This window comes from Zootoca vivipara, chromosome 5 (genome assembly GCF_965207765.1).
Source record: "Zootoca vivipara chromosome 5, rZooViv2.hap1.1, whole genome shotgun sequence".
NCBI classification, from domain to species: domain Eukaryota; kingdom Metazoa; phylum Chordata; class Lepidosauria; order Squamata; family Lacertidae; genus Zootoca; species Zootoca vivipara.
Genome location: NC_142588.1, coordinates 74,212,232 through 74,231,930, shown reverse-complemented (window position 1 = coordinate 74,231,930; position 19,699 = coordinate 74,212,232). Strand labels below are relative to the sequence as shown.

The 19,699-nt window shown below is 42.8% G+C and overlaps 1 protein-coding gene across 2 annotated transcripts; it reads left to right on the top strand.

Annotated features, from left to right (window-relative positions):
- The first annotated feature begins 227 nt into the window (after positions 1 to 227).
- IGSF10 (immunoglobulin superfamily member 10) lies at positions 228 to 19,157 on the top strand. Of its 2 annotated transcripts, XM_035134070.3 has the most exons (7): positions 228 to 365; positions 2,401 to 2,648; positions 4,299 to 4,428; positions 4,723 to 5,113; positions 8,126 to 12,514; positions 13,766 to 14,666; positions 16,517 to 19,157. In XM_035134070.3, the coding sequence occupies exons 1-7, from the start codon at positions 297 to 299 to the stop codon at positions 18,417 to 18,419; spliced, it is 8,031 nt and encodes a 2,676-aa protein (XP_034989961.3). In that variant the 5' UTR covers positions 228 to 296; the 3' UTR covers positions 18,420 to 19,157. The 2 variants fall into 2 exon arrangements, with proteins under 2 accessions (XP_034989961.3, XP_060130453.2); XM_060274470.2 differs by lacking the exon at positions 228 to 365 and having other exon boundaries at positions 2,509 to 2,648; positions 4,256 to 4,428.
- The last annotated feature ends 542 nt before the right edge of the window (positions 19,158 to 19,699 follow it).

Genomic DNA, 19,699 nt, shown 5'->3' with positions numbered 1-19,699 from the left:
GGCATTTGGGAGAGCCGGCCAGTGGACACCCCGCCCCATAACATTTCTCTTTGAGGCGATTCGGGGAAGCCCAGACGCTTGGCGAGGCTCCGGCGGGTGGAGCGCGCCAAGGCTTTTCCGTTTTTCGCTTGGCGAGGCGGCCAAGCCTCTCTCTCTCTCCCTCCCTCCCTCGCGCCACAACAGGGTCGGGGGCGTGTTTCTGGTGTTCCTTGCAAACTTCCATCCTCTCACCTCTGCGGCGGCTTCTCCCTCCCTCGCAGCCTTAGGAAGCTCGTGAACTTTTTGCTTCCCCATTTATGAGCAGGATCTCGGTGGGCGGCAGGAGAAGATGGAGGGCTATTGAGAAAGAAAGGGGTACAGCGCAGGTAAGGACGGTCCTCTAGACTCTCTTTCGGCTGGCTTTAACTCAAGTTGGTGGCGGGGGGCTCCATCCTTTCCCCCTCATAAAGGACTCTGCAAAATGCCATCTGCCAATTGAGCACAAGCCTTCAATGCATCTGATAAAAGTGGACTTTAGTCCGAGAGCGCTTATGCCATAATAAACGTGTTTTTGTTTAAATGCGTGGGGAACTTTGGGTTGCTGCTGCTGCTGCAGTCTGCAAGTGAGTACGGTAGAGATTACAGTATTTCCATAGCTGCCAAGTTATCCCCTTTTTTAAGGGATTTTCCATTATGCTGAATAGGCTTCCTCGCGAGAAAAGGGAAAACTTGGCAGCTATGGTATTTCTGAGCTGCTTTGGAGAAGGGGGGTGTTAAGTGACATGCTTAAAATAAATTTGTAATTTATTTCCTTCTTATTGCAGTGGTGCATTTTTTTTAATGGTGTGGTGCTATGGATTTCATTCCAGAAGCCTAGCTTATCACTGAAAGAAGTTGGGTGCTAACTGCAAAAGGAAGGGTGCCATTGGTGTCATTCATTGCTTTCAAAAGGTTTTACTTAGACTAGATGCACTGAAATTAATGGACCTAAGTCAGTCCTGTCTATTACGCACACAATGGGTCTGCTCCAAGGAAGGCTAACCTTGGTGACAACTTAAAGGCTGCCGGCTGGACTTTTTCTTGCTCCCCGGCCAAGCATCCCTTTGGTCAAGTTACGCAATCACTATTTTGTGCATGCAGCCACCGGCTCCTTTCATGCAGCAGACCACATGCACGAAGAGGGAGAGAAAACAAGTAACTAAGAGCAGATCTCCCAACAATGCCCGTGCATAATGACAATCAGCAATCTTGTCTGCAAAGGGACAGCGACAAATTTCTCTTGTCTGTGAGGTGAATGTTGAGAAACTTTTAAAAAAAAATTCCTCCCAGTAGCACCTTAGAGACCAACTAAGTTTGTCATTGGTATGAGCTTTTGTGTGCATCAGCTTGCAAGAGCTGCTGTAGCTGGAATCAGAAAGCCTCTGGGTCAGAGCTCGGCTCTGCCATGAACTCACTAGCCTTATCAGAGATTTGGGGAGGAGCGGGGCTGGAACCAAGAGGGCTGCCAAAGCAGAGTAGGGATTTGAAGTTGCCTCTCCCTGACACTCCCTAACCATTTGCTGCATGCTAGAGCAATAGAGTCCACCATTCTCACCTTCCAGATTCTGCAATTATTATGCTAGCTTGTGAAATTAATTACTCAGTATGTATTACTCTAAGAAGTGGAGTGCTTCATACATTCAAAAGTGCTATAGAATGCTCAGTATTGGCTCAAGACTCTGTACAGGAAATCTAGCATTTACCGTACTTTCAAAATATCAATTTAATTAATCCAAAATTAACCTAGCCAAATAGTAAATGCTGTTTTCTTTTCAAATATAAGGCTACTCAGTGACACTTTAATCTATGGTTGAACTCTGCTCTGATTCTGCAGCATTAACAAAACAGGAGGAGGCGGAAGGGGGGCACTGCTTGTAAAATCTAAAAACCGTGGGGAAAGTGGGATAAAGTTTAACTGCTGTCAGTCCTGTCATAGCTTATTAGCTTTCTTAACCACCACAGTCGTCTTCTAAACTCCTTATTTTTCTTCTTCTTCTGAGGCCTAAATTACTTGGCAAAGAAGGACTCAACGTGTTTTTTGGCAAAGACAAACCACAAACAGATTTATGAACACTCTAAATAATGAAAGAGTGGGCTTATTTATTTGGAACAATAGACTCAGTAGCGTGTCAGATTTCAGTTTTTAATACCTGTCAACACGAACTCTCCCCTCCCCACATTCACTAAAAGAAAGAAGCTGCGAAGGAATGTTATTTTCTTAAAAAACAAACAAGAAACCCCTGCAGAGTTGTTATTTAAAAAAATACATATCAAGGACCTTTCCTGTACGGCTTTATTTTAAGCAAGTCCTGAGGTCAAAGATACAAATTTATGACGTCTCATCTTGACACGATAACTTGTGTTGTGTTCTGTTCCCTACAGTTTTGTTTGTCCACACTTGCTAAGATTGCTGTTGCGTCAAGGTCTCCATGCGGGATGGAAGGAACAGGAAGACGCAACCCCTGTTTTCTAGGATTTCTGCTTGGGTTCTGCTGGGCCGCTTTTCCTCGCAGCAATGCATGTCCTAAGCACTGTGCCTGCTATGTACCCACCGAAGTACATTGCACATTCCGGTATTTCACCACCATCCCAGCAGAAATCTCCCCAAATGTGGAGCGCATCAACTTAGGGTAGGTTCACAACAATATTGCTTGAATTTGTAATGTGCGGTAAGGAGACCCTACAACTAGCATGCCATAAGAGACTTAACTGGGGGCACACACTTATCCATGAAGCCCCATTTCATTGACTTGAAAGAGATCAAAGACCACTTTGCTTCATTCCTTGCCAATCTGTGTATCAACTTTCACTTGAATTATGCTTTGATTCATTTGATCAACTGAGAGATTAACCAAGTTTGAACCTGCCTACGATGACAGGATGGACCGTGTGTGTGTTTGTCATCACATGAGTTTTCTCCCTTTCCCGTTTTGTTGTTGTTTCATACTGGCAGCCTTGTACCTGTTACTAAACAATGCTTTAGCGTTACATACAGAAGCAACAACAGGCCTGAGCCTCATGCACTTCTCCTCTTATGATGCAGCCACAAGATTATCAGAAGCAACGGTATCTAGATTTTTTTAATTAAAAAAAATAGCTAGAGTACATCCCTGGCAGCTCAGTGTCATGGAAATTGCAGGTCCAATGATGCTTAGTTGCCCTGGCATTCCGATGAAAGCCTCAGGGTTATCCTATCCAATACCATAGGTATGGTATGACTGAGGAAAGGTCTGGGGATGCTGTTACTTATTTAAAGATTTCCTCCCCTTGCATTTCAGCCAAAAAAGGCTCACAAAGTGGCTTACAAATCATTTCTTTAAAAAAAAATGTTTCTGCCCTCAGATTTACGCTCTAAAAATGGACAGCACAAAAGGAAAATAGATAGGGAGGGAGATGGAAATAAGCTGATCTGAGTAAAAGTTCTTAGTTACAAGCGCCTCTAATGACCAGTGCAGGTGGAGACCCCAAAAATGGTTGGTCTGCACTGATCATTTGCTGCTGTATCCTGTAGTGCAGGGCCTCCATGCACTAATTCATGCAAACTCTCCTTACCTTGCATATACCTGTCTGCACTATAGGTAGCTTTAGGGATAGGTATAGAGTAAGATTGCAGGCACCTGATTTGGATTCAGTAAATGATTTGTGTCAATGCAGGTTCAATACTCTGTTCACTGTGCAGGTTACGTTCAACAGTGCTTTGGTGAGAGGCCCTTGCTCTGCCCAGTGGACCCTCTTACTACTTCCAGTGAAACTTGCAAGCTAGCAAGCAGTCACTGCGACAGATAACTAGAGCTGGACATGAACCCTTATTGTGAATACTAAAGAGCGCTAAGAGGTTAATCTTTAAGGCATAAACCCTGCCTAACTATTCCAGGGTCTTTGCTGATGACTTATGAGGTATGCTTCAAGGAAAGCTTGATAGCATTTTATTGTTTACACTGTGAATTCGTGAGTATCTACTGTATAGGAAAGTTGTTGGTTTGCTGTGCTTTGGGAGCTCCAGCTGGGAAGTGGAATATATCTATTTTAAGTAAATAAAGTAACCTGTACTTTGGGAGGCATAATCACAAGGCATAGGCATTCATTCTAGGGGAGCTCATACATACGAATTTCCACCTGCCACTGTACTGATAAAGATATTCTGAAATTGACATGGCAAGTTTTAACTAAAATTTATTTGCTTATTTGCAAAAGAGAGACTCTGTTTTTGTTTGTTTGTTTTGCCTTTGAACTATAGCTGACTGACTAAACCCAGATCTGGAATGAAATGTTTGTTACAGTTACAACAGTTTGGTTAAACTGACTGAAACAGATTTTTCTGGCCTGGAGAAGCTGGAGTTGTTGATGTTGCACAGTAATCAGATACATACAATTCAAGAAAGGACATTCTCTGATTTGCACCTGTTGCAGGTAAGAATGAACTGGGAATTATCCATCATTGGTTCTGTATAGAGCTGTGCCAAATTTTTACCTTCGGCCCTTTAAAAAAACGAATAGCATACATACTATGCGTGCAGGTTTACAGCCTATCTAACTTCAATTTTAAAAGTTGTTCGCACAGCTGAACCAACTGCTACGTTGCTTTAATTTAACATTTGAATATGGTTGATTTTTATTCTTCAGATGGTGTTCATATTTTGCTCGATTATTTTATTATTATTATTATTATTATTATTATTACTATTACTATTATTCTGTCAACAGGTCTTGAAGATGAGCTATAACAAAATCAAAGTTATTCAAGCAGACATGTTTCATGGTCTCATGAGTTTGGTACGGTTGCACATGGATCATAACCAAATTGAATTTGTAAACCCCAAAGCTTTCTATGGCCTTACATCACTGAAGCTAGTCCACTTGGAAGGAAATTTGCTCAAGCAGCTTCACTCAGATACTTTCGTCACCTTGTGCTACCTCCAGATGTTCAAAACATCCTCCATAAAGCATATCTACTTGTCTGACAACTTGCTTTCTTCTCTGCCTCGAGATATTTTCATATATATGTCCGAGTTAGAAAGCCTCTACCTTCACGGGAACCCTTGGGTTTGTGACTGCGAAATGAAATGGTTTGGTGAGTGGGCGGAACGGCAGCCAGGTATCAAATATTCTCTATTTATATACTCAACTTGTGTTTACTCAACTTGTGTTTATTTGTGGAAGCATTTTTACCCTCCTCCTCTGACAAGGATTCCAAAATGGTTTCCATTAAATTAAAAAAAGCATCCAAAATAATAGGAGGTGCATGTGGCTGTTTGAAGGTCCATTTGAAGCCTTTGTGGTTACTCTGTGTATTGCATTATGTGCCAATTATCCCATAATGTAGTAGCATTAAAGCAATTTAAGAACATATTATACCATTCATATCAGAAATCACAAAAATGCAGAACCATCGACAAAGAATAAAACACCATGCTAGCCATAGCCCAATAGTCTAAGCACAGAACGTGGTAAAAGTTTTTTAAAAAACCTCTTAAGGGCTAAAAAGAACCCACCACCATCAAAGCAGAGACTGAAATATTGCTATCAATGTTTAAAGGTAAAGGGACCCCTGACCATTAGGTCCAGTCGTGACCGACTCTGGGGTTGCGGCGCTCATCTCGCTTTACTGGCTGGGGGAGCCGGCATACAGCTTCCAGTTCATGTGGCCAGCTTGACAAAGCCACTTCTGGTGAACCAGAGCAGCACATGGAAACGCCGTTTACCTTCCCACTGTAGTGGTACCTATTTATCTCCTTGCACTTTGACGTGCTTTTGAACTGCTAGGTTGGCAGGAGCAGGGACCGAACAACGGGAGCTCACCCCATCGCGGGGATTCGAACCACCGACCTTCTGAACGGCAAGCCCTAGGCAGATACAATTATGTTAAAAAGCTTGGAAGAACAAAAAACAGCATTTGCTGTTGAAAATGCATTGATGTAGGTGTCAGTGAGTCCCCACCCCCACCCCAGATAGCTTGTCCTGCAACAAGGGGACCACCAATAAGACTTCTTTTTCCCCAATAGCCACACTCTCTACTTCATATTGAGAGGGTAAGGTAAAGGTAAAGGGACCCCTGACCATTAGGTCCAGTCATGACCGACTCTGGGGTTGCGCGCTCATCTCACATTATTGGCCGAGGGAGCCGGCGTATAGCTTCCAGGTCATGTGGCCAGCATGACAAAGCCGCTTCTGGCAAACCAGAGTAGCACATGGAAACGCCGTTTACCTTCCCGCTGTAGCGGTTCCTATTTATCTACTTGCATTTTGACGTGCTTTCGAACTGCTAGGTTGGCAGGAGCTGGGACCAATCAACGGGAGCTCACCCCGTCACAGGGATTCGAACCGCCGACCTGATCAGCAAGCCCTAGGCTTAGTGGTTTAACCACAGCGCCACCTGGGTACTGTGAGAGGGTACTCTTCCTCAAAAGGGCCATTGGTTCTGTTGGCAGTGCTACTTAACGAGCTATTTTCCCACAGAACATGTGTAAGAAAATACCTCAAACTGTGGTGGTCTCCTTTAAGCTATTCTAATTTTTGCCAGCACTTCAATTTTCAGTGCCCAGGAATCACAACACCGCAATAATTGTTAGGACTTTCAGCATAGCATCGTATACCGAAAAGAAAAGAAAAGAAAATATGAGAGACAACATCCTCCTTCAAATAAAATCTAATCACTAGGACTATCACCTGATTAAATAAATCTCACGTGGATTTTGTTTTAAGATTGTGCATCATGTACAGCATGCCTGGCACATTAGATGAAGCTTTTCCTCAAGTGTGCCTGCAACCTAGTTTTTGTACAGTTTTACGGCCAACAGTACTTGTATTCGTTAAAAAATCTGATGCCAGATTAATTGGGGTGCCCTTTTTATTTAAAAAAAATGTTGCAGCCTTCTTGATCATGAATGTGGAATATTTTAATGTATTTCATTTTACATTGGGGCACTTTCAAGTTTGCAGATTCAGTCACATTTTCTTTATTAATGGAACAGTAGAGTTTGCTACATTTGACTCCATTGTTTTCATAACTAATTGTAAACAGAAGGGATTTTTCCCCTGGACTACTTCACTAAAAGATGTGTTTGACAAATGATTCCATGGAGAGATAATACAGAAATGAGAATTTTCACCAAAATGATCTAGAGATTTGACAGCTCTTGCACAGAATTTAGCCTTTGTTCCTCTCTTGTTTATATTATCCCATAGTTATAAGAGAAAAATCCAACTTCCTCCCTCTTCTCTGGTATGTGGCAAGAAGCTTGTGTTACAAACTTCACATTATGGAGCTGCCAAAAATAGATCAATCTCAAATAAAACTGTGTCTGGCAAAATTCCTACCCCAAATATGTATTTGCCACCGTTTAAAGATAGTGCCATCCATAGGTTTCTGTTTTGATCCTACAGCATATGTTTTTATTGCAATAACTTGTATAAATGAGTAACAGACAGAACAACAACGTGTTCTAATATATTTCCAATTACAATATCAAGTAGAAAAATGGAATACCTCTTAAAAATGATACGTCCACTCATTTGAAATAATTTGAAACCCATGGTAGAAGCATTCCTAACTAGTGGAGTGGGAGAGTAGATATTTTCTATCGTTCGGAACTATTTTGTTGCTGGACGGGTGGTGGGCAAGGAACGGACACTTTTCTGAATGCAATTATGCATTTGCATGTCCATTAGAAAATTGGGGGGGGGGGAGAGAATCTAGGACCAAGAACATGCACATTGAAGCAAGATGGGGAATAGACACAGGACCCAAGTTCAGATTCCAACATAAACTTTGGGCAATGGGCATTAAACTTGTGGCCTTACCCAAATCTGTCTTTTCTGTGTAATTTTTCTAATGTCTACATCTTGCATCCTCTTGCCCTTGTGCTCGTTCTGAGGGCTGAGTCCTAGGCCTTTGTCCTTGTTCTGGTTCCTTACAATTACATTCTGTAGTAACCATGGCTAATCATCAATTACTGCACTGGCTGGCTCCTAAACAGATCCAAATGATAGCTGACTGAGGTCTGTCATATTTCATGGACACCAGAAATATCTATCAGCAGGACCTGTTGCTTTTATACGTGAATCAGTCAAGCAAAAATGATTTTTACTGTTTCTATCTCCTTTCCAGATGTTGTCAAGTGCAAAAAAGACAGAGGTGTTTCTGGTGTTGTGCAATGCCCATTGTGTACCAATCCTGGAATTTTTAAAGGCAAGCAGTTAAGTGGCATGCAACCCTCCGATTTTAATTGTGTTAAGCCAACTATAGACCCAGCCTTGAAATCGAAAAACATCACTGCTCCCGATGATGGTGGCTTTACGTCAGTTTCTCCCAGAGATTTTATGGCTCCCATAGGATCCATGGTATTCAACATGACAGACCAAGCTGGAAATCGAGCAAACCTGATCTGCAATGTGCAAAAGCCTGCAAAGATGTCTCCAGCTACACTAAAAAAAATCGACAACACCACAGTACTTGAAGTATCCTTGTCAACATTCCTGGTGTGTAGCATTGACCACGAGTATATTCAGCAGTTGTGGAGCATCCTGGCCCTTTACAGTGATTCTCCGTTAAAACTGGAAAGGGAACTGTTATTGACAGAAGTGCCTTACATCAGTTATAAGTACAAGCAGACAGATTCCAAAAATGACGAGCTATTCACTGATGTAGAAGCTGAACTGAGAGCTGAGCCTTCCTGGTTGATGCAGGGACAAGTTTCATTGCAGCTGGACAGGACATCAACCACTCTCAACACTCTGCACATCCAGTATTTCACGAATGCTCAAATTGCCCTCCCGGTTAATCTCCCAAAATCAGAATGGCAAAACTGGGCCATGATCTTACGAGAAAACACCACAATAACTGAATACACCGTTTTAGTAGGTGGGTCTGTGGAACTGGGCTGCCAAGCGCTTGGAGACCCTACCCCTGTAATTGAGTGGGTATTAGCAGATGGGAGCAAGATTAGAGCTCCATATATTAGTGAAGATGGGAGAATTGTGATAAAAAAATCTGGAAAACTCATGTTGCATGCAGCAGATAATTTTGACAGTGGAGTTTATCACTGTATAGGAACCAATTATGTTGATGCTGATGTCCTGACTTTTAGGATTACTGTGATAGATCCTTATATAGAACACAGCCATTTAAACGGCCCTCAGTTTTCCATATTTTTAGGTGACACACTTCACCTTCCATGCCCGTCTACAGGTGCCCCAGATGCCCCTGTTACCTGGATCTTACCTGAGCACATGGTTCTTCACCACTCTTCAAAAAACAAGCTTCTTTTTCACAACGGCACATTAAAAATACAACGAACAACAGACCAGGATGTTGGTTACTTCACGTGTGTCGCTGCTAATAAGTATGGCGTTGATATTTTGGTTTACCAAGTACTAGTTGAAAGGAATTTGAACAGGTCACAAAAACTCGATATTCAGCTAGAGGATGAAGCAGCAGAAGGATCTGGCAATGAAGAGTACAAAGTTACCACCAAACCTCGAAATCCTTCAACTGCCAGGGAAACTCAAGGAACCAGCAAGGAACCCACTAAAGATTCATATATAAATCAGCCCATACAGAACAAAGCCAGTGCCAATCGTAAAGAGATTTACAGGCGCAACAAGGACAAGATGAGCAAACGGTTTAGAGGGCGCCTGAGGCAATTTGATCCTTCCACTAGGAGAATTGATCCATTGCGCTGGGCAGCATTTTTGGAAAAAACGAAGAAAAAATCCACTTTTCCAGGAAAGCAAGAAAATGCCACAGCAAAACCAACAGTAAAGGTTCTGTTGTCCTCAAAGATTTCTGAAAATCTGGTAGAGACATCTGGAGATGATATATTTCCAGAGGAAGGATTTATTCTACTAGCAACTAAAAGACCTGCAATATCCACTCTGAGAGAAGCCTCTGGAAATGTAGTGACAGCAGAATTTGGAAGCATGTCAAATGATTTCCGTTCTTTGGCAACATCCAGCATGGTTACAGAAACCACAACTTCAATAACCAGCCCAGTGGTTATGAATTACAAGACACCCAAGAACCAGAAGTTACTTGCAGAACTTAAATTTGAAAAAACTTCTCTCAAAGCATCTCAAACACTATCTACCTACATGGAGCCATTAACAACACCATCTTATAGTCCACCAAGTACTTCTACAGAAGCTTTAAGTACTTTTCAGAGCTTGATATCATCTGGGAGAAATTATTTGCATCTAAAAGCCACACCACCAATTACACCAGCAATGGATATTACCAAGAGTACCCTGTCTTCAACTACCCACAAAAATACTGAAAAACCTGATTTATTTACAGAGGCAACTGAGAAAGTATCAAAGAAATCCAATCATCAGGTATCTCTAGTGACAGCCAATGTACCCGATGATGATGTATTTAGGCATATGTATGCTTACAGTACACAAAAAATAGTGCCTAGGTTACCTTCAAGTTCAACCATTGCCCCTCACCAGCAGATTAAGATAGTTGGGGGTGCTACAACTCACAACCCACCACTCCCCCCCAGGCAGTATAGCAGACGAAGAAAAATCTCTAGTAGAAGACGAATAATTAGACCCGGACGTATTTCCAACATTGCAGGTCGTAGATTTGCTTTTGTTAAATCACGGTTTGCTCAAGCAAGTACAACTCCACCTCCTCCTGTAGAAGTGAGCACACCTGCCTTAACTCCTCCCAACAAATCTCTTGAACAGACTGTCTCTCAAGCCCCTGTTTCCACATCATTTAAAACTCATCACCCAGAAGCAACCACTGTAAATCAGTTTTGGGCATTCTCAAGATACAAACTGGTTGCAGCTGAAGAGCACACAACTTCAACAACAATCCCCTTCTATCCTGAAAGCACACAAGTTGTATCGCACAGAGAAGTAAAATCTGGTGCAGCATTACAAGGAATCACCGACACAAACCCATCATTTAGCATCAGACTCCCAAAGGCAACTATCCATATCCCCAGGACTGGCATGGAAACCACATCTGCCATGTCACCTTTGGTTATGAAATCTCCCCTTTCTGCTCTTGGAACTAAGGCCTCTTCCGTTGTTTCAACAGGGGAAATTCCTTTGCATAATTTCTTTGGAAGCAATGATGCACAAAAGCAGCTACTGGAGAAGGAACCCAAGATGCAAACAAGCAGAGAACCCTCACCTAGAGTATCTTTTTTGCCTCTCCAAACTACAGTTCCAGTGCCAGCGTACACAATATCACCCACATACAAAAGTGCTGTTTCAAAGACTGAGAACCAAACTGATGATCACCTAATTCAGCCCACCAGTGACAACAGGATGCTAGTAAAACTAGTCCCTCTGCTATCGCTCGATGCTGCAGAATTGCCATCTTCAGCATCTGCCTCCAGTCTTACAACTGTTCTAGGAAAAGAAACAGATGCCACCACCAGCATCCTACCAATTCTCATTCCAACTACTACTGGCCATGTTAAAACTAACGTTGCCAGATTCAAAGTGTTAAGACCAGGCAGAAGGAGGGGTCAGAGGAGGAGAAGGCCTCTGAAAAATCCTGTGTCTTCCTACAGAAACATCATTCTCAGCAAAGGTTCTGCTACAGTGTCCAAAAAACCCACGGCTTCTCCTGCTCTCACAACAGCTGAAAGCCTAAGGGAGGCTGCCAGTCCCCTAGCAGATGAACTGTTTTGGAAATCCACTAGTATGGATGCAGTTAGAACTACACCATGGACACCCAGGCTTGGCACAACTGACACGATTGCAGAGAATAAATCCACACCAGCCACTCAGGTATTAATAAGGAACACCCCTACTGAAAATATGGTCACTATTGAGATAGCAGTGGATAATTCATCTTCTGAAAAACCTGTGACTGTGATCCCACTCACTGTATCTTTCTTGGACACAGCCAGCACAATCACAGCGATACCAGGCACATCCTTGTTGCCACAGGCACCAGAGTCCAGCAGACTAACTCAGGCTACTACAGTGGGTGCTGATAAGGAATCAAATCAGACTGTAGGATGGGAAGCTACCCAAAAAGGCCAAACAACAAAAGCAGGTTTTTCTCTTAAAACTGAGATAAGTACCCAAACTCCTACTAATGCAAGATACCCCAGCACACAGTCTCCTAGCCCATTAGCACCCCAAACAACACTCATGCCAGCTATCACACAAACCACTGCATCTCCCAGGCAGGGGGAATTGTCTTGGCAGGAGGCTGCAGAAACTGGTGAGACTTTCACGGTGAGCACATTGGGCATATTTAAATCCCCACAGAGCTCCACTCAATATACTCCTTTGTGGAGGAAGAATAAGAACAATTTCGTGAAGAATTGGGCTGAGAAGACCATAGACCAGGAAGTCCCTACCACCAATCAGATGACCTTAGATTTGTTCCACCAACGCAGGGGCGCAAGACCCAGGATAATTGGAGGAAAACTGGCAGCGTTTACTGTCTTGGCTAGTTCTGATGCTTTCATCCCTTGCGAAGCCAGTGGGAACCCTCGGCCAATAATACACTGGACCAAGATATCATCAGGTACGTTTCTCAAGTTTACATGGAATATTTATACACACACACATGATGCAAGCTAGGATGTAGTGTGGGCAGTATTAATATCTTAAGAATGGTTATAGCCCTAGGGTTGAGTTTTGAGGGTGCAATGAGAGCCATTGTGTTATAGTGATTCGTGTGTTGGGCTAGGACTGGGGGGACTCTGGTTCAAAAGTGTGAGGCAGCCATACTTCCTACTTTAGCCTTCTCCACCAGGCAATTGTGAGGACAAAATGGAGAGCGGGGGGAAAGAAACGCATGTATTGCCCTGAGCTCCTTAGAGGAAATGTGGTATTATAAATACAATTGTGCCTTTGAACACAGTTGTAGAAATCCTTTCTTCTTCCGTGGGACTTGAAAAGCAGTATTGGGGAGGGGTCATAACTCAGCAGTAGGGTTGGGAGATATATCAATATATCACCCAAAACCAGTTTGAAGTCCGTATTGGGATATCGGTTTCATAATTTTTGATCTGGCAATATTTCACAAATCATTATCTGTGTGTGTGTGTGTGTGTGTGTGTGTGTGTGTGTGTATGTGTGTGTGTTATGCAAAAATGACGATGCGGGAGAAATTGTGAAGCCAGCCAGTGCCTCTACATAGCTCCATCCTTATTTCAGATTGATATATCACGATGTTGAAAACCAGATATCGCCCAGCCCTACTTAGCAGTAGGGTATGTGCCTTGCATGTGGAAGGTCCCAGGGTCAATCTCTGTGATTTCCAGATACACCTGGGAGAGGCTGCTGCCTGGAGAGCCACTGCCAGTCACTGAGTTAGATGAGCCAATGGTCTGACTTTGTATAAGGCAGCTCCCCATGTTCTTATTCTGATGCAGGGCTGCAACTCTGATGACTTACCTGCATATTACTTCTACTTACTATATAACTGCATACGAAAGGATAATTTGAGTTTACAGCTGATTTTTTTGGTTCCCTAATATATACGAAAATACCATATTTACTGAAGACTAATGCGCCATCGAATCTAACGTGCACCTTAATTTTTGCAACACAATTTGGCCAAAAAAAGGTGAGTATTAGATTCGAGTAAATATGGTAGTTTATTAAAGTGGGGCTTTTAGGATGAAGAATTTAGAAAAGGGATGAAGCACAAAAGCAATAGAAATGCAGTAAAGAAAACCAAAATAAAAACCATTTGATTTGCCAAGCAAATAAAAAAGTAAGATTTTAATACAGAGATTAGGCTAATTTTATTTCCATCTCATTTAACTAGGGGTTGATGCGTCAAAACACAAGCGTGATAACAGATTTGAGGTTCTTCCCAATGGGACTCTCTCCATCCAGAACATCAACATTCAGGACCGTGGCCAGTACCTCTGTGTGGCTGCCAATCAGCATGGCTCCGACAGGCTTCTTGTCACTTTGTCCGTGGTGACTTATCCACCTCGAATCCTGGAGGGAAGGTCCAAAATTATTACTGTTCACTCTGACAAGCCAGTAGCCCTGAAATGCACAGCCGAAGGCCGTCCCATTCCTACCGTGTCATGGATCCTTGCAAACAAAACTTACATCTCAGAGTCTTCTATGGGAAATGAGGCTGTTTCTGTGCAAGCAGATGGCACGCTGATGATAAAGAAAGTCAGCATTTACGACAGAGGGATTTACACATGCACAGCGAGCAATGCAGCTGGTTCAGATACAATGACGGTGAGGCTGCAAGTTATTGCTGCGCCACCCATTATACTGGAAGAGAAGAAGCAACGTATGTTGGAGAATATTGGGGGAAGCTTGAAGCTGCCCTGCACTGCCAAAGGAAACCCACAGCCCTACGTTCACTGGGTTCTCTTCGATGGAACAGAGGTGAAGCCTTTGCAGTATATCAATGGCAAATTTTTCCTTTTCCCTAATGGAACCCTTTACATCAGGAAAATCAGTCCTTCTGACAGTGGGAATTACGAATGCATAGCCACCAGCTCCACTGGCTCAGAGAGGAGAGTGGTAATCATCCAGGTAGAACATAGCGATACAGTCCCCAGAATCACAGTTTCATCTCAAAGACTGACTCAGCTGAATTTTGGGGACAGGTTGCTTCTGAACTGCTCAGCTACAGGAGAGCCAAGACCCAAGATAATATGGAGATTACCTTCAAAAGCTGTTGTGGATCAGTGGCACAGGTAGGTCTCGTGAAAATCACAGCATTATTTATTTGCTTGATTAGCTACCATAGTTTTCCATGTATAATATGCCCCTATGTATAAGACGCCCCCTATTTTGGGGGGGACTCCACATTGAGAAAATGGGAGGAGATTGTATCCATGTATAAGACGACCCAACAATTTTGAACATAATTTTTTTAATAAATTAAAAAACCTAGTCTTAAACATGGAAAAGTACGGTATATTGGGACCATTGGATTTTACACTGGATAGTGTTGTGCCTCGAGGAGAACGATAAAGCTTCTGGGACAAATGAACTGTTCTGCCTTTGTGTCAAACAAATGAATTTCTTGATGCCCTTTGCTGAGCTGCTCTGGTACTTTGATATGAGGGGTGTCTAGCTGTCATTCGCTGAGTGACTTGCAGAACAATCCAAACCCTCCTTACACCAGGCTGTGGAGTGGTAGTGGTTGAATTTGATGGAAATGTTTCTCCAGCCAGCTCTCTTGCCAGCCACCAGCCCATTGCCCTGACCTTTCTACCAAGATGCTGTGAGAGGCATGACTGCAGATGCAGTTGTGGTCTTGGCATTCTTTTAAACTCCACCAACAGGGTGTGGAAGCTTTGGAGTGCACCTTTAGATGCCAGAGCAGTACAGGGCTACAGTATTTAAGAATGAGACTTATGATTTAAGGGTTGAAGCATGTTTTCCCATACTGTTCCAGTCCAGTTAGGGCTGTCTTCACCACAGCCACTTCAGGGACAAGCAAGGCTCCTATGAGTTCTTGTTTGTAAATGTATTATTTCCATTCAAACCTCATTGCAGCTCCACAGCATCAATATCATAGTACTTTGTTTTCATTAAAAAAAATTTGGGGGGGGGACATGTTTGCTTGAACTCATAGTAATGCAGTTATGCCCAGCATTTTGGCCACTAAGCATCAATTGAGCTCTTAAGTGAAGCCAGTGGTTTCCATATTAGAGCTTGGCAGTAACAAATCTTGTGATCTCTAGACTGACCTAAACAAAGCATCTAAATCCAAACAGATTGCAGATCCCTGGAGTCTGGTCCACATAATTAACATCGGCCAGCTCTCTGGAGGGCTTCCAAACAGAGGAGTGATATGTTTGCACTTTCCTGATCCAAACTAGTGCATGTCATATGAAGAACAAGTAGGCTTGCAGTTCGCTTTTACATTTGACAAAGGAAATTTCCCACCAAGTCAAGCTGTACCTATAGATGGAGGAAGGGGGGGCTTTCAAAGGCTTCCACGCAACCTGGAATCCTCCACAATTCTGATATAAGCCAACATGGAAGCCTTTGCACATACATCTAGGGGTGAAGCCCACCCACCTTGTGCAGACGTTCACACTATATGCACAGATGCCATGGGAGGAGTTACTTGGTGCAGCCATACTCTCCACTAATGACTCCTAAAGAGGACTCAAAGGAACCCCCAAATGCTTTTACTCAATGCACTCATATCTTAGCTTGTCTTTAATTCTTAAGTTATAATGTCATTGAGAACCAGCAGTTTTACAGTTAGGGTCTCTGTATTTTTTTGGCATATAAGGTTCTGGTTGTGGGCTTTCCATAGGCATGTGGTCGACCGCTGTCAAAACAGAATTCTGGACTAGATGGGCCTTTGGCTTCTCCCAGAAGGGCTCGTCTTATGTTCTTAAGTAGGCATAGGCAAACTCAGCCCTCCAGATGTTTTGAGCCAATTCCCATCATCCCTGACCACTGGTCCTGTTACCTAGGGATGATGGGAGTTGTAGTCCCACAACATCTGGAGGGCCGAGTTTGCCTATGCCTGTTCTTGAGTATACTGGACTAAACACCTTTCCTTTCTTCCATTGCTTTTTAGAATGGGCAGTCGAATCCATGTGCATCCCAATGGATCCTTGGCTGTTGAAAGAGTCACAGAAAAGGATGCTGGTGACTATATATGCGTGGCTAGGAATAAAATGGGAGACGACTTGATCCTAATGAAAGTCAGCGTGACAATGAAGCCTGCAAAGATCGATCAAAAGCAGTATTTTAAGAAACTGGTGCCTTACGGGAAGGACTTCAAAGTGGACTGCAAAGCTTCCGGGTCCCCTGAACCAGAGATATCTTGGAGTTTGCCAGATGGCACAATGATCAACAATGTGATGCAAGCAGATGACAGTGGGCACAGGGCTCGTAGGTACACTCTGTTTGACAACGGGACACTGTATTTCAACAAGGTGGGAATAGCCGAAGAGGGTGACTACACGTGTTATGCTCAAAACACACTTGGGAAAGACGAAATGAAAGTGCACATAACAGTGCTAGCAGCGGTGCCACGGATCAAGCAGAATTCCAAGACCTATGCAAAAGTCACAGCAGGAGACACTGCACTTTTCAGCTGTGAAACCACTGGTCAACCTAAGCCGAACATTTTCTGGTTGTTGCCTTCCAACGACATGATTTCGGCTTCCAATCACAGGTATTTTCTTCATGCTAATGGATCCTTGTCCGTCACAAAGGTGAGGCTCATAGATGCTGGAGAATACATATGTGTTGCTCGCAACTCTGGTGGGGATGATACAAGGCTTTATAAACTTGAAGTAATCTCTAAACCGCCTCTCATCAATGGGTTGTATACAAACAAGACTGTCATTAAAACAACAGCCATAAAACACTCAAAGAAACAAATAGACTGTAGAGCTGAAGGAACGCCTGTACCCCAGATCATGTGGATTATGCCTGACAATATTTTCCTAACAGCCCCATACTATGGGAGTAGAATAACAGTACACAAAAATGGAACTCTTGAAATTCGTAATGTAAGGTCTTCAGATACGGCAGAGTTTATCTGTGTGGCACGTAACGATGGCGGAGAAAGCGTATTGGTGGTCCAGCTGGAGGTGTTAGAAATGCTAAGGAGACCAATGTTCAGAAATCCATTTAATGAGAAAATAATAGCAAAGGCTGGGAAAACTGCCTTTTTGAACTGCTCTGTCGATGGAAACCCGCCTCCCGAGATAATCTGGATGTTACCCAATGGCACAAGGATTTCCAGTGGTTTTAGAACACTCCATTACTTCTTGGGGGACAATGGCACCCTTGTCATCTACAGTCCTTCTAAAGCAGATGCAGGCAAGTACCGGTGTGCAGCTAAAAATAAAGTTGGCTACATTGAAAAGTTGATCATATTGGAAGTTGGCCAGAAACCCACCATCTTTATCCTCCCCAGAGGAACAATAAAAAGCATAAGTGGGGAACCGTTATCCCTTCACTGTCTTGCTGGCGGAAGCCCCAAGCCAAGCATAATATGGACAGTCCCCAACGGCCACGTCCTAGACCGACCTCAGATTAATGGGAGATATATGTTACTGGAAAATGGCACCCTCATTATCAGAGAAACCACCATCCACGACAGAGGAAGTTATGCATGCAAAGCTCAAAACTACGCTGGCGATTCAACAGTAGTTGTTTTTGTAATGATTGTGGCACACCCGCCACGGATTACAAACAGACCGCCAAGGAATATCCGCACAGTGGCTGGGGTACCAGTTCAGCTTCACTGCATGGCACTGGGAATACCAAATCCAGAAATTACATGGGAGCTGCCTGACCACTCGTTACTTTCCACAGGCAGCAAACCACCTGGAAGTGAAATTCTCCATCCACCAGGAACATTAGTAATTCAAAATCCAAAGCTGTCAGATGCTGGCGTATACAAGTGCATGGCTAAGAACCAGCTTGGCAGCGATTCCACAGTAACATACGTTCAAGTTATCTGAGACGAGAAATGCAGCCTGAACAATTGATAACGAAAGCTAATCAGGACCCAAAGTTTGGCTTTCGAAGATGTTTAATCAAAAGCAGTCATGTCGGATTCATTAAAATTGTGATTCTCAGTTTGCAGTAGACACAGTAACAGACAGAAAGATTTGGAGAAAAATTGTATCATGTTCAGATATGAATATATTAAGAGGTATTTTTAAAATGACTTTGAAAACTTACATCTTGACTACATCTTGACTACAGACAGTCAAATGCACATACATCTTGACTACAGACAGTCAAATGCATTGCAATGTAACTTGAAATATTTAGTGCAAGGATGGGTTTGTTGAAAAGTTGTTTCTTACTTCGCATTTGGTAGTAGTACAAGAAGTATGAAATAGAAGATACGTACCGGTAAAGAAAAAAGAAGAAATGGGATGGGTGTTCGTTACCTTGTGGACAAATATGAATATTTTGTATCTATCTTACCATTTTTTAAAAAAACAAAAAGGTGCTGCCAGTTTTGTAATACTGAAATTTAGTTCTTTCATGCAGGAGTCCTTTTTTGTGGGGCAATGGAAGAACCAGTAGAAAATAGTTTGATAGGGTTGTGGGGTTTTTTTTAAAGACAATATGGATTATTTTTGTAAAATAAAAAAGCAATCAGCTCTGCATATAAAGAGGTGCAGATGTATAATTGCCATTCAGCTGCTAAACATTTTACATAAAAAAGAATAAAGTGCCTTTAAGTTTAATAAGTATGCAGTGCATTAGCAGAGACTGAGGAGGAAGCAGTAGGGCAGTGTACTTTTCTTCTTGTTTCTTCTGGGCATCTGGAGGCACTTTGGCTGAAAACATGATGCAAAGTAAGAACCTTTGGTCTACTTCAACAGAATACAGCTGTCTCCAAGAAATTGCGCCGAGTACCTTATTTATTTATTGTAAATATTTTTATGTTGCCTGTCAATTATATTTTTAGGGCAGCCGCAAAAGATATATGTTTATAGATGCCACATAGGACAGAACTTTGACTCTAGTGATATAAGGCAGAGTAGGAGAATTCTGGATCACAGCCCGCAGGCGGTGCACAGAACTCCCACTGCATCATAGACCATACATGATTCTCTGCATCTAGCTTGTTGCAGAACAGGTGAATTTACAGGTAACATGGCACAAATCTTGATCCACCAGCCTAAGCCCACAACTGCTGTGTGACACTATCCCTTCAAGAGGGAAAGCGAGAATTAACCTTTTTCTATATGCTTAAGATGCTAGCTACTTTATTGGGACCTCC

Bases quoted from the DNA above. Each gene is read 5' to 3' on its own strand.
- IGSF10 (XM_035134070.3), top strand. From the start codon at position 297: ATGAGCAGGATCTCGGTGGGCGGCAGGAGAAGATGGAGGGCTATTGAG. The intron at 366-2,400 runs GTAAGGACGGTC...TGTTCCCTACAG, and splicing joins AAGAAAGGGGTACAGCGCAG to TTTTGTTTGTCCACACTTGC. The intron at 2,649-4,298 runs GTAGGTTCACAA...TGTTTGTTACAG, and splicing joins GTGGAGCGCATCAACTTAGG to TTACAACAGTTTGGTTAAAC.